The 14,816-nt window shown below is 45.4% G+C and overlaps 1 protein-coding gene across 1 annotated transcript in view; it reads left to right on the forward strand.

Moving 5' to 3' along the window:
* The window catches only part of cacna1g (calcium channel, voltage-dependent, T type, alpha 1G subunit), a 311,200-nt gene extending 296,910 nt beyond the window's left edge, over positions 1 to 14,290 (forward strand). Inside the window, exons 30-37 of the mRNA XM_042306304.1 lie at positions 1,181 to 1,259; positions 1,516 to 1,637; positions 1,724 to 2,146; positions 6,365 to 6,508; positions 7,946 to 8,068; positions 9,633 to 9,852; positions 10,115 to 10,284; positions 12,514 to 14,290. Coding sequence (XP_042162238.1) covers positions 1,181 to 1,259; positions 1,516 to 1,637; positions 1,724 to 2,146; positions 6,365 to 6,508; positions 7,946 to 8,068; positions 9,633 to 9,852; positions 10,115 to 10,284; positions 12,514 to 13,509 — 2,277 coding nt within the window. The 3' untranslated portion in view covers positions 13,510 to 14,290. The remainder of the gene's footprint in view (positions 1 to 1,180; positions 1,260 to 1,515; positions 1,638 to 1,723; positions 2,147 to 6,364; positions 6,509 to 7,945; positions 8,069 to 9,632; positions 9,853 to 10,114; positions 10,285 to 12,513) is intronic.
* The last annotated feature ends 526 nt before the right edge of the window (positions 14,291 to 14,816 follow it).

Raw genomic sequence — 14,816 nt, forward strand, 5'->3', positions numbered from 1 at the left:
TAAAGTACAGTAGAGGTACAACCACCAGATCACTATGCATGTTCTTCCGGTCTAAGATATTTAGCCTTATCACATTTAGCCTTATCACATTTAGCCTTTCCATTGGGTTTATGGTTGCATCAGAAATTTGACTTACGCCCATCCGATTCCATTACTCGTCTTCCTCACCTGCTACTATAATATGGATCTCTTTCCATGTTTCTTCCAGGGTACTCCTATGGAGATACAGCTGCACCGATTAGCTGGGGGTTTCTGATGCCGAGATAGAGAGGGAGAAAGGGAAGAACTACTCCCAAGAATAGGTAGAAGGGGGGAAAAGTTTTGAAAGAGGAGAGAGATAGATAAGAAGCAGCGAAATAGAAAGAGAGAGGATGTGAGGAAAGGCTGCAAGATGCTGTCGCTGCCAATTCTCTCTAAAACTCAGATTGGAGGGAGGGAGGGAGGGAGGGAGGGAGGGAGGGAGGGAGGGAGGGAGGGAGGGAGGGAGGGAGGGAGGGAGGGAGGGAGGGGGAGGGAGGGATGAAGATAAAGTGATGAGAGATAGAGCAGAGTGAGGGTACATGTTGAGCTGCAGGCTACAGTGTTAAATCCTTCAGAGCTTGTCATATCTACATAATTAATAATGATAATAACTTACACATTTTTTTGGGTCAGCTGAGATTAGCTTTGGAGTACATTCTAAAGCTGTAGGCTTACTGTACCCGACCTGGGCATAAACCCTCTACCTCTCTATTGCCTTATCTCAATTCACTCTGGGGTCGTTCCACGAAATGTACGAGTGTATTTTGCATCCCTTTGACATTTTAAGTAAAAATTGTGCATGATTAATGCATTTTAAAGGCCTGTTATATTCAATAAAGTGCCCTTTAATATCGACCACATGGTTAATTTAGTTAATCTGAAATCCGTGCACCCTCTGTGATTTTAACCCACTTAACCCTAAAATGTCTCCACGTTTTCACCATCAATGCAAAGCCCTAGTTATTTTGTTGCTCATTTCTGAAGATTATTATTTACGAGTGATTTATTTGTCTCTCGCCTTATTTTAAGGTCAACCCTGCAACGTGAACTGAACTCACATTGTAATATACTGAAACTATAACTTTAGTTGTGTAAAAGCAGGTGAGCTGGTTCTACGCTCTACTCTCCTCTGTCTCATCCCTCTCTCATCTTTCTGCAGGTGGGGAATCTGGGTCTTCTCTTCATGCTGCTCTTCTTTATCTTCGCAGCACTGGGAGTGGAACTGTTTGGTGATCTCAGTAAGGACACCACACACACACAGCTGCTCTGGGTATAAAATGTTCTCTGCTGGGGCTTCATTCACATTAGGTCTTAATTGCTTTCTTTCGAGTCCTTTGTTGAAATCATTTATTGATTTCACTAATTGTGGCTTTTAGCTTCCAGATAAATATAATTATTTCACCGTGATTATGACTTAATTGGAAAGCTCTGTTACGTCGGGAACACACACACCCCAAGCTCTCTCGTTTTCACCTCTCCCTGTCTCTCTGTCAGTTTGTGATGAGCTGCACCCGTGTGAGGGCTTGGGACGCTACGCTACGTTTAAGAACTTTGGCATGGCCTTCCTGTTGCTGTTCAGAGTATCCACCGGAGACAACTGGAACGGCATTATGAAGGTGAGACTGGGCCGCCACTTTGTATGCAGTGTCTGTGTTGTGTCTCTTTCTTCATGTGTTCATCTGTATATGTTTGTCCCCTCCAGGACACCCTGAGAGACTGTCAACAGGAGAATGCAGGCACCTGTTACAACACGGTGGTCTCCCCCATCTACTTCGTCTCCTTTGTGTTGACTGCCCAGTTTGTCCTGGTCAACGTGGTCATAGCCGTCCTCATGAAGCACCTGGAGGAGAGCAACAAAGAGGCCAAGGAGGAGGCAGAGCTGGAGGCTGAACTAGAGCTGGAGCTCCAGCATGGAGGAAGGGGAGGGTGTGGCAGTGGGAGATCGCCCCAGCTAAGCCCTCTGGCCCTGGGCATGGAGGAGGGATCTGGCGGCTCCCCCTGGAGGTCTCCAGAGAGGGAGATCCAGAGGGGCAATGTGATGGATTCTCCCCCAGCAGATATCACTAGAAGAGACTCCATACACATCAGCACTGATGCTCCGCTAGGCCTGGAGCCACCACTAGAGGTGAGTGTGGTTGATTGACACCTGGGTGTGTGTAGTGGTGGGGTTTGGAATTCTTTCTATCCCCGGTTCAGGGGGAAACAGGAATTAGCATTGAGGAGCTACAGTAGAATCTGCAGACAGATGCTTTTGTCCACAACTGTAGAACTCCTGAATGAGTTTCCCTCTCTTGTGTATGCGTCTTTGTCTGCTTCTTTATGAACCTTTATTTAAATAGGGAGTCATGCTGAGACCACAGTCTTTTTCGCAGATGAGCCCTGCATGAACCCATCAATAAACAACAACAATTGTACTATACATATCTATATACACATCGATTATACAATACATGAAAAGCAAACACAAAACACGAAAATCAAAACACAATCAATAATATGAAACAAACACATTTTCCAGAAAAAGGCTGTCTCAATTCTGCCTGAATTGCCCTAGAGCAGGTTTCCCCAACTGCGGAGCCAGTGGTTTTATTTGGCCCCCCCAAGTTTTCTGGAAAAAAAATACAAATGTTTGGACACACCGACTCATTCAAGGATTTTTCTTTATTTTTTACTATTTTCTACATTGTATAATTATAGTGAAGACATCAAAACTATGAAATAACACATATGGAATCATGTAGTGACCCCAAAAAAGTGTTAAAAAAATCTAAATATATTTATATTCTTCAAAATAGCCAACCTTTGCCTTGATGACAGCTTTTTACACTCTTGGCATTCTGTCAACCAGCTTCACCTGGAATGCTTTTCCAACAGTCTTGAAGGAGTTCACACATATACTGAGCACTTGTTGGCTGCTTTTCCTTCACTCTGCAGTCCAATTCATCCCAAACCATCTCAATTGGGTTGAGGTCGGGTGATTGTGGAGGCCAGGTCATCTGATGCAGCACTCCATCACTCTCCTTCTTGGTCAAATAGTCCTTACACAGCCCGGAGGTGTGTTTTGGGTCATTGTCCTGTTGAAAAACAAATGATTGTCCCACTAAGCGCAAACTAGATGGGATGTCTATCACTGCAGAGTGCTGTGGTAGCCATGCTGGTTAAGTGTGCCTTGAATTCTAAAAATATCACTGACAGTGTCACCAGCAAAGCACCCCCACACCATCACACCTCCTCCTCCATGCTTCATGGCGGGAACCATACATGCGGAGATCATTTGTTCACCTACTCTGCGTCTCACAAAGACGCAGAGTGGGCAAAGAAATCTAAAATGTGGACTCATCAGACCAAAGGACAGATTTCCCCCGGGCTAATGACCGTTGCTCGTGTTTCTTGGCCCAAGCCAGTCTCTCCTTCTTATTGGTGTTCTTTAGTAGTGGTGCCATCTGAATAGTTGATGTTGGTATGTGTCTGTTTCTTGAACTCCGTAAAGTATTTATTTAGGCTACAATCTGAGGCTGGTAATGAATTTATCCTCTGCAGCAGAGGTAACTCTGTGTCTTCCTTTCCTGTGGCGGTTCTCATGAGAGACAGTTTCATCATAGCTCTTGATGGTTTTTGTGACTGCACTTGAAGAAACTTTCAATGCTCTTGAAATGTTCCAGATTGACTGACCTTCATGTCTTAAAGTAATGATGGACTGTCATTTCTCTTTGCTTATTTGAGCTGTTCTTGCCATAATATGGACTTGGTCTCTTACCAAATAGGTCAATCTTCTGTACACCGCCCCTACCTTGTCACAACAGAACTGATTGGCTCAAGAAATTCCACAAATTAACTTTGAACAAGGCACACCTGTTAATTTAAATGCATTCCAGGTGATTACCTCATGAAGCTGGTTGAGAGAATGCCAAGAGTGTGCAAAGCTGTCATCAAGGCAAAGGTTGGCTACTTTGAAGAATCTCAAATGAACTTTTTTTGGATACTACATGATTCCATGTGTTATTTCGTAGTTTTGATGCCTTCGCTGTTATTCTCCAATGTGGAAAATAGTAAAACAATGAAGAAAAACCCTTGAATGAGTAAAATGTGTCCAAACTTTTGACTGATACTGTATATATTTTATTTTACATTTTTATATGGACATAAAAGACTGTAAAAACACCAGGGAATCAGCTCCAAGTGATTTAAATGTTGCAGGTCTGTTCCCAAGAATTACCATGCATTATAGAGAGAGACGTGCGATCATAAACGAATGTAAGCAAGGTTTGAAATGATCATATCTGTTTGGGCTTCTTGCAGCCAATTTGCGGTCAACAAACTATCTTTAATTATGTTCCGGTTCCCCGACCATCCGCTCAAGAAAAGAACAGCCCACGGCTGAATCTATTTGATGATCCCTCCACTAGAGATACCAACTACACCAACTTTAAGGATTTCTGGAAATCATTCCACATGAGCTGCAAAATAACTAAAAGCACATTTACCTGACTGGGTGGAGATTGAAGGGATTTCCAGGGTTAGACATCCCTTTGAGTCCAGGTCTGGTGACTTATACAGTTCGGGGCAGCAGGGTAGCCTAGTGGTTAGAGTGTAGAGGCAGCAGGGTAGCCTAGTGGTTAGAGTGTAGAGGCAGCAGGATAGCCTAGTGGTTAGAGTGTAGAGGCAGCAGGGTAGCCTAGTGGTTAGAGTGTTGGGCTAGTAACCGGAAGGTTGCTATTTCAAATCCCTCAGCTGACAAGGTATGAATCTGCTGTTCTACCCCTGAACAAGGCAGTTAACCCACTAGGCTATCGTTGAAAATCAGAATTTGTTCTTAACTGACTTGCCTAGTTGAAAAAGATAAATAATAAAGGTTAACAATGTTGCTGACGCCATTTACTGGGGTCTGACACATGAAACAGACATTACAGACAAAAACTGTGTGTAATGTTGTGTGTGTTTAAAAATATTAACATGTGTGTGTGTGTGTGTGTGTGTGTGTGTGTGTGTGTGTGTGTGTGTGTGTGTGTGTGTGTGTGTGTGTGTGTGTGTGTGTGTGTGTACACCTATCAGTTACACATATGTGTCAGTACATACACACAACAATGAGATAGGTATGACGGAAGTTTATGCAACAGGGCTTTATAGACAAAAAGAGTGCAATGCATCGATCTACGAGACTTCAAAGAGGACCAGCTTACTTTCGGATACAAAATGCAATGATGTGTACTGAACCTTTTTCCCGTAATAAATTTGCATATGTGTATCAGTCCCAGTAGACGAGTGCCAGCCGTAGGTCACTGTAATGCCATGGGAAAGATAGGACACAGCCGTACGTTGTTTACTAGACTGCTATTTCCAGCCAACAGGCCTTTTTATAGTGACTAGAGGTTGGGCTGTATCATTCTTCTGATGTTATCTCTCTCTCCTCTCTGTCATCCCTCACTGGCAGAAACATGTGTGGTTAAACTCCAATCTGTTTCCTCTCCCTCTGGGGTTGAGAGTGTAGTTTTAGTAGTGTTTTACTGCCCCCTTCTGGTTGGGTGAAGGAACTTTCAGTATTTAGGAACATGACTGATTGCGAGTATTGGTTCTGTGTAGACCAGACGTAGGTTAACAACCTGATGCTTGTCCTGAACCATGTGCACACACCACCTGCGTTTTATTCTCTGTATGTGTTCTACCACACCTGACCTTGTCGTCTTCACTCACTTCCTTCCTCCTTCTGCTCTCCTTTTCCCGTTTGTCTTTCTTCCTGTGTGTCTCTCTATTTCTGTCTATGTTTCTCTCTTCTCCTCTCTGTCTGTCTGTCTGTCTGTCTGTCTGTCTGTCTGTCTGTCTGTCTGTCTATGTTTCTCTCTTCTCCTCTCTTTCTGTCTGTATGTCTGTCTGTCTGTCTGTCTATGTTTCTCTCTTCTCCTCTGTCTGTCTGTCTGTCTGTCTGTCTGTCTGTCTGTCTATGTTTCTCTCTTCTCCTCTCTGTCTGTCTGTCTGTCTGTCTGTCTGTCTGTCTGTCTGTCTGTCTGTCTGTCTGTCTGTCTGTCTGTCTGTCTGTCTGTCTGTTTCTCTCTTCTCTCTCTGTCTGTCTGTCTGTCTGTCTGTCTGTCTGTCTGTCTGTCTGTCTGTCTGTCTGTCTGTCTGTCTATGTTTCTCTCTCTTCTCCTCTCTGTCTGTCTGTCTGTCTGTCTGTCTGTCTGTCTGTCTGTCTGTCTGTCTGTCTGTCTGTCTGTCTGTCTGTCTGTCTGTCTGTCTGTCTGTCTGTCTGTCTGTCTGTCTGTCTGTCTGTCTGTCTGTCTGTCTCTCTCTCTCCCTCTCTCTCTCTCTCGGTCTCTCTCGGTCTCTGTTACTCTATGTCCATCTGTAGCGAAGAGCGATGTTTGACTCGGTCTCCTCGGTGATCCAGGGTTCGATGGAGGGAGAGTTGAGTCTGATGGACAACCTGTCAGGGTCAATATGTCACTACTACGCCCTACCCCCACTACCCAGCAAGCACCGCAGTGACAAGAAGGTCAATGAACTCGCCTGCGCAACCCTACCATTCTTCCGCCTCAGCCGATCACTCACCCACACACCCATGCTGAAGTCTTCGCTCAGCTTCAATCTATGGCACACACCCTCCCCTCAACCCTAACTCAACCCTTTTCCCCCTCCTGTTTCTCTTACTACACTCAACTCTCTCACCTCTAACTGTGCGTTCCCATTTCTCTCTAATCCCCTGTGTGTTCCTTGGCCAATAATATTATTAGAAATGTGGTCACCCTCCAATATCCCTCTCTCAGCTTGGCTGTATAGGGTAATGATAAGGTAGTATACCTACCGCACACAGACACACACACACACACACACACACACACATACACTTGGCTTTGAGCTTTGAAAATGAACCACCCATTGGATTGAGCACCAACTAATGATAATAATTTGACTCCGCTGCCAGGCTGGCTGGACACACACACACCGTACGTGATAATTTCCCGAACATTGAGCAATGTATCACTGTTGAATTATGCATCTGAATGTCTCCTTTTCCCCATTCAGGACAAAATGATTCAGCCAATCACATTAGCATTGCTAAACAGTGTCTGCTACAGCTTTTAAAACGGATTGAGGCTAACGTAATGCCGCAGCAGTAATAGCCTCACTGCCTCTCCCTCTCTGTCTGATTCTGAAAAGTTAGCAGAAATCTCTTCCAGGCGCCCACTCAGTCTCTGCCAGTTAGGACCCCTGCCCCTGTCTGCACGGCTGGCCCAGTCGTTTGCCTGTCAAAAAGCATTTCCTCAATTCATTCTCCCGGTTAGGGGTGAGTGAGGGAGTGAAGTCGGAAACAGTAAGCATTTAGCAGAGCAAGCTCTGAGAGTTTGAACCCTTCCAAGATGGTGCTCAGTGTTGTGAAACTATGCTAGCTCTACTAAGGTTGCATTACACAAGGTCTGTTTATGATCCCAGCTCATCCTGTGTCAATTACTCTTCATAAAACGTTGAACCTTTTCAATATCATATATAATAGACCATTTTGTGGTTTGTCTGTGTGACGTCATATTGCCGTGTATTTGTCATCTATATGGATGGATGTTGTTTCATTAACTGTTGGTCTGTATATTTACTTGAACTGTTGTTTGTCATATCTGTTTGTCTGGAATTAGGTTGATATATCTGTGTGTGTGTGTGTTGGTTTGTGTGTGATTTATCCATGTATCTGTTGATATGTCTGTTGTTGATTCAATCTTAGGTGTTAGGTGTTGTGTAGGGTTGTTTGCTATGTCTACCGTATGTAATTGTGTGTTGTTACAGCACACACTGTCTGATGTCTTGTCACATCTGTGCCTTGCATGTCATCAGATTGTGGGATGTGTCATGCCACTGTCTGTTTGTGTGATTAGTCGGATTGTGTGTGCGTGCGTGTGTGTCTTCTCTGCTCACCGGGCCTTGTTTGTTCTCTATCTAGATCCCTCTAGCGGAGATGGAAGCTCTCTCTCTGACCTCCGACAAATCCTGGTCCCTAGCTCTCACCGACGACTCCACCCCTGATGATATTAACCCTCTCTTACTAACCAGTCTGGAGTCCAACGTACTGACAGTTCCTCTCTCTCTCTCTTAATCCCATCGCCTCCTCTTCCTCTGCTGTCTCTTGTAGCTTAGCCTTTCCCAAGGGAGCTTCCGAACTCAGCTGGCCCCTCCAGTCTCACTCTCTCTGGGGTACTGGCTATAGGTTGGAGGTTACCTTCTGGATGTCAATTAGGCATATATAAACATGTCTAAAGTAACCAATGAATTTTGCATGTAATGGACACTATTGTAATTTGGTAATCAAGCAACTTGTCAACTTGAACACTAATTGAGTGGCAGCGATAGGGTAGAGAGGGACACAAGGTGAAGCTACTCCCTCTACACTACTTCAGTTCTAATTAGTCTCCTCACAATGTCCTTTACGGTGGCTCAGAAAGGACATCTCTGCTCTCAGCTCTCTGAGTTTCCCCCACGCACCGTAGCTAATTGAGAGTTGTCGGGAAACAATCTGGGATAATTTATGACCAATTTACCCTCGTTAGCTTGAGAGTCGTTCTCTCTCCATTGCATGTCAGACACAGAGAGCGGTGGCGACGTACAACCTTGCCACTCATCGCAAGGGCGTTGAACTAATCAATCAGGTTATATTGTAGCGTGTGATGAATGTAATAGCTGTGTCAGGGGGATTTTCCAAACCCAACACATGCATCACACAGACACATTAATGATTTCAAATGAATCATAGAACTGGAGATAAAACACAGAGAGATGTGAGCAGGACACACACATGAGTTTGGAAGAACCTGGAGATTTTTTAACCATCCGCTCTTCTCCCTCGCTCTCTCTCTTTCTCTCTCTTTTTCATTCCACCTTTCTAGCCTGGTGTCTGTCCGTTCCAGTCCAGTCCAGTAGACTAGTGCGCCTGCTCGCCTGCCCGTACCTCTTTTTCTCTTTTTGTCTCTCTCTCTCTCTCTCTCTCTCTCTTATCTTTCTCTGTCTGTCTCTCTCTCTATTTATTTATGTTGTCTCTTTCCTCTCTCTTTTTTCCCTGTTCACTTTGTGTCTCTCTCTCTCTCTCTCTCTCTCTCTCTCGCTCTGTCTCTGTCTCTTTTGTGCCGTCCTCTGTGTTTTAAACAATGTGACAAGTGAATGTAGTGCCACTCCGATCTCTGTGGTTAGTAGCTGTGGGTTAGATATGTTGTCTGCTAGCCAAGGAGGGCAGGGCACTGGCCTAGCTTGCATTTTCTGTCTCTCAGAACCCAGGGATAGAATAAACCTCCTGCTCTAAAATCTGTGGCCTAAACGATAAATGATTACAGCAAAAAAAAGCTCAAGCATCCAAATGCTTCATTCATTTGTCTTGCTACAGTAAAGACATAGACAATGTGGTTTCAGTTAGTTTCAGTAACTCTGAGCCCAGAGCCAGGTCTGTGCCAGTCTCCTCTCTGCCACTAGTGCAATGATGCCGTCTGTCTGGTCTGTCGCTCAGTGTGCCAACAATTACTTCCTTCATGTGTGTATGTGTGGAGTGTGTGTGTGTGAGGGAGTGTGTGAAGTCTCTGCTAAAGACCTGTGGTCAGACTGCCAAGTAGGTCCAGAAAGAGGCTGACTTCTCTGTCCCTCAGGTGGAGTTACTTGATCCTGGGGAGCCGCTGGAGGACAACCTGTTGAGTGTACGGAAGTCAGCGGTGAGCCGCACCCACTCTCTACCCAATGACAGCTACATGTTCCTGCCTCTGGAGCCCTTCGGACCCCCAGGAGCCGGCCTGGCTCCTGGCGTATCTCCAGTACTGACACAGGCTACAGGGCCGCAGCACATAGAGGCACTTAGCAGCGCCCTGTCAGGTACAGTACAGAGACTCCCTCTACACGCCGACATTGTTTACACACGCACACAGACACACACAAACGGACACAAACACACACGCAGAAACACACACACATACACACACACATAGTAACCTTTCCCCTTGATCAAAGCGATACAATACATTTCTAGAACAGTAGGAGCCGGAACCAACCTCACCCACACCTACTGTTTTGATAATCTCTTGTTGTTTTTGTGTGAGAGAATCAAGTTATATTTGTGTTGTGTGTGTTACCACAGGCTCCAGTACCTCAGTGCGGTCCCAACCAGAGGAGAGCTCCCAGCAGTCGGCTGTGCCTACAGACTTCTTCAGACCCATCAGTCCTCACAGCCTCTCAGACTCAGAGAATATACCCCGACTACCCCCGCCACAGCACACACACACACTTAGCCGCACACTCCGCAGACAGGTGAGACACAGACATAGAGGCAAACACACACAACCCATACACACACACACACACCGGAGGTAACAAATGTTTTCTATCAGAAATGACTTTTCATCATTGTGTTTTTCTCCTCATGTTTCTACTGTGATATGATGTTTTTCGTAAACTTTCCTTCCTCTCAGCTCTGCTCTTAATGCTGTCTTCTCTCCTCCCTCCTGTCTCCCTTCTTCCTGTCTGTTTTATGTTTCTAACTTCTCCATCCCTCCTCCCTCCGCCCTCACAATGCTCTCCATCCCCTGTCCATCTCTCTGTCCATCTGCTTGCCTCCTGTTCCTGTGTCCACTACCAACAGAGTCTAGTTCAGCAACCACCAGACCCGGAGCTGCTGATCAAACACAGATACTCCTGTTTCTGAAACAGTAAAATAACTACCCCTGACCCGCTACCGCTCATTTCAGAAACACTGAGCGTCCCTATTTCTTATCCACCCCGCCTCCAACACACACACACACATGTGCGCGCCCGCTCACACACACATTTCTCTTTCCCTGACCTCTCCTCCTCCCCTTCTTGTTCCATTGTTTGTCTGTCTTCTGCTGACCATCTGCCACAATGCATCTCACTTGACCCACCCGTCATACAGTAGGTAGCGTTGAACATCGTTTCGGAATGGCTAGACTGTTAATTCTCATAGAAATAGGGGACTGTATTGTTTCTGAACCCCTATAGGGTCATATGAACTACCCACTGAAATCGTTATCACACATCTGTTGATTGATGGAATGTATTTGAGATTAAGATGCAGTCAGTTTGTCTATTAAATGTAGGCGTTGGCCTACACGTCACACTATTGTAACTACATATTACACTGTTATAACTCAGGGTTTAAATCAGGACTGTCAGTGCTGTCCATGATATTTGGCCACATATTTGTATGACTGTTTTAGAGCACTTGTTGTCCTTGTTGGGCAGTATTGTGATTGTATGAAGATGATTATGTTGATGAAATAGTTACTATTGAGAAGGAGTTATGATATGACATTTTCTTTAATGTTACCCTGTATGACAGGAAATGTTCTACAACCACAAATAGGTATTGATTTAAAAAATGTAAGAGGAGTTGGCTCCATTGTTAGTGCTACTGTAGCTGTAGCTGTTGGCTTGTTTATACTATCTTAGTCCGCTAGATGTCACTGTTGTCAAATCATCCATGCTTCTGTCAAGACACACAAATCTTCAAGTCATGAATATTCTGTGAACAATCATGTCCCAATTGTCCCAAAACTCTTAAATAGCTACCTTTTCTTTTCTGTCCATATTTTGTCACATAACAACCAAGATACTTCAGATCTGTGGTCTCAAATTGCATAAGATATGGAAAGGATGCTATATGAGACTTTTGTAACTTTTATAGTGTGTCATTGTGTTCTACTAACCTTTCCTCTCCTGTAGCTACACACAGACCCAGTACCCTCTGCCCTTTGCCCTCTGACCTCTGAGGAAAAAAAGTTGAAGGGCTGCCCTATAGTACCACTCTCTAAAATGTCCAATACATTTTTGTCATTGGGGAGTTAGCTGACTGGGCTACAAGGGCAGAGGGTATTGAGGATATTGGGCATTTGGAAGAGGCTCAAAATGCAGTGCACCAGACCAGGCATATCTCCCAATACTCCTTCTGTTAAACAGGGAATTAACATTGGGCACTCAATTAGAACTTGGGAAACCACGGTTGTACCCAGTGTCCTAGCTGAGACAAACTGTGCCCTACTACTGCTGCTACTGTAAATCACATGCTGTCACTGAATCTCTTCATAAAACAGATACTCTTGACACATATCTGAACCTGGAATGGTTTCCTTGTGCAATAAACATACAGCAATACAGTTACTAGTTGACGTGCAAATGGTACTGCACTCTATTGCAATTTCAACATTTCCTCTGTATCACAATGAGACAGAGACGGTATTGAGAGCATGCTGGTCTAATGGTGAACTCTGACCTTCACTCCTATTGGTCATCCTCACCCAGTCACCTCACACTAACCAGTCTCCCACCTCTCACCCCCTCATGTCCCCCTAACCACCCAACCCCTGTGTCTCAATCTCTCCCTCCCTGCCTCACCCCTCTCCCTGTTCTTCTCTCCCGCTCCTCTTCCACCTTTCTCCATTTCTTTCAAACTCTGCCTCACTGCATCATCCCTCCTAATCCCTCTCCTCCCTCCTCCCCCTCTCCCCCTCCTTCCTCCACCAGGTGGCAGTATCTAATGATTCCCAGGAGGCTCTGTGGTCTGACGGAGGGGAGTGTGAGGAGGGGGTCCTAAATGTAGCTTCCCTAGCCCTCCCCCTTTCCTCCTCCTCTTCCTCATCCTCCCATCTTCACCAGCAGCCTTCTCTCTGGCTGGTCCCTGCCACCCCAGGGGCGTCCCCTCAACTGTCGCGCCCCAGTAGTGTTCACACCCAACACCCCTTCTCAAACCACGACCAGCACCACCTCTCCTCCTCACCCTACTCCCCCTCCTCCCTCTCCTCACCCCCTCCTCCCCTCCCCTCCGCTCGCCCCTGGAGACAGGAAGAGGCCTCGGCAGACCACGAGGTGTCGCTCATCAACCGGGCGGGGCTGGCGGGGAGTGAGGATGTCACCGGTGTCGGACTGGGGTCAGAGGTCGGAGGTCTCAATGGCAGTTACCAAGGTCATGAGGTTGGCCGTGGTGAGGGGAGCCGGCCGTGCCTGAGACAGCTGAAGAGGTTCCACAGCGCTGACGCCCAGGGTCGGAGCATTCTAGCGTCCCGGCCACGCCCCCTGTCCTGGTTGGACGATCCTCGGCGCCACTCAGTGGAGGTGTGTTCGTCTGTAGAGTCCAGTCCCCAGCGCAGCACCACGTCCTCGGGGTTCGTCTCCAGAGCAGACAGCCTCCAGATCCATTCCCAGACCACAACAAAGACCCTGCCCTCTCCCCGACGCAAGAAGAAAATGAGCCCCCCGTGTATCTCCGTAGACCCCCCTGATGGACTGGAGTCCCAGCCTGGCCTCCACCCTACCCTGGGAGGTTTGGGGGGCCTAGGGATGCCCCCTCCCTTACCCAGCCGGGATACCTCCTGTCTGAGGAGACGGGCTCCCTCCAGTGACTCCAAGGACTCCTTTGACCTCGGGGCAGGGGAGGGGCTGGGCCAGGAGGGAGGGGGGCCCAACCCCAAGCTGTTGACTCTGCCCAGCTTCTCCTTCGAGAAGACAAGCTCTGAGCACTGAACACTCACACACACTGATGTACACACACACACTAACACACACACACACACACAGACAAACCATTAAGCACATAGGCACACAGACACACACATGCAAACACACGATACACTTGGTGTATCCGTGATGGTGATAGTCGTAGTAATAATACCGTAGAGAGTAATTATGGTAAAACTACAACAAAACGGTCAAATCATCCTTGGTTTTATTGAGGATCCGTGCAGTACTGTCGTAGTGTGACCATCCCTTGTCTTTGTATTGTTGTACTGCCAAAACCACAAGAACGTGAAAAGAACACAGCATAAGCCGAGTTGAAACAAGAATACAAACATGACTGTTTCTCCTCTACCACACCTGCATGCCGCCATTGGCTGCAGGTCGACCCCATGACCTCTGGAGTGAAGTCAGCACCAATAACTTTGGATAGCGCCTGCCTGTGGCCACTATTGGGAATGCTCAGTGTTAGACAGTGGGACTTCACCCTCAACACGGGCAACAGTGGAGGTACAAAGCAATATGAACGATTTAGAGACACTATTTTCTTAAATTATTGGGCCATAGTGTTTGTACAGGATGTAGATTTTTTTATTATTTCATTATATATTTTTTGGGGGTGATCTTTTTTGTGATGGGTTTCAATTTTTCTCTGTTTGTTTCAATGTTCGAGAAAATGTTTAGCTAGTCGGTTTTGTTTAATTTTAGGGACATTTTCTAGCTTTCTTGATTTGCTGAGGAAAGTGATTATTTTTTTTTGTGCTGAGAATCATGTATTTGTAGGATTAATATATATATATATATATATATATATATATATATATATATATATATATATATATATAACAACTCATTAAACTGAGCTTGGATTTTTAAGCACAAGAAGGGGACTTTGGTGGTTTGAAGGTAGGCAACAGAATGGTAATGTGTTGTTATTTACTTCATAACGAACATTACAGACTTTAAGACTTTAGAGTGTTTGAAGATTTTTATTGACAGGATCAAATCTAACGAGATGTATTATCATATTTTCAAGGCTGTCCTGATTTCACAAAACACACATAGAGTAATATTCAATCCCAACAAACTCTGATATCTTCAACACAATCCTGGGAATTCGTTATTACGTCTTGAAAGAACTTGATGTAGTATGTCTGAATCTACAGTGCCTTCAGAAAGTATTCATATCCCTTGACCTATTCCACATTTTGTTGTGTTATAGTCTGAATTAAAAATGGATTTAAAAATTTCTCACGTATCTACACACAAAGTGACAACATGTTTTTAGAAATTTTTCGCAAATTTATTGAAAATTA

Source organism: Oncorhynchus tshawytscha, linkage group LG25 (genome assembly GCF_018296145.1).
Source record: "Oncorhynchus tshawytscha isolate Ot180627B linkage group LG25, Otsh_v2.0, whole genome shotgun sequence".
Classification (NCBI taxonomy): Eukaryota; Metazoa; Chordata; class Actinopteri; order Salmoniformes; family Salmonidae; genus Oncorhynchus; species Oncorhynchus tshawytscha.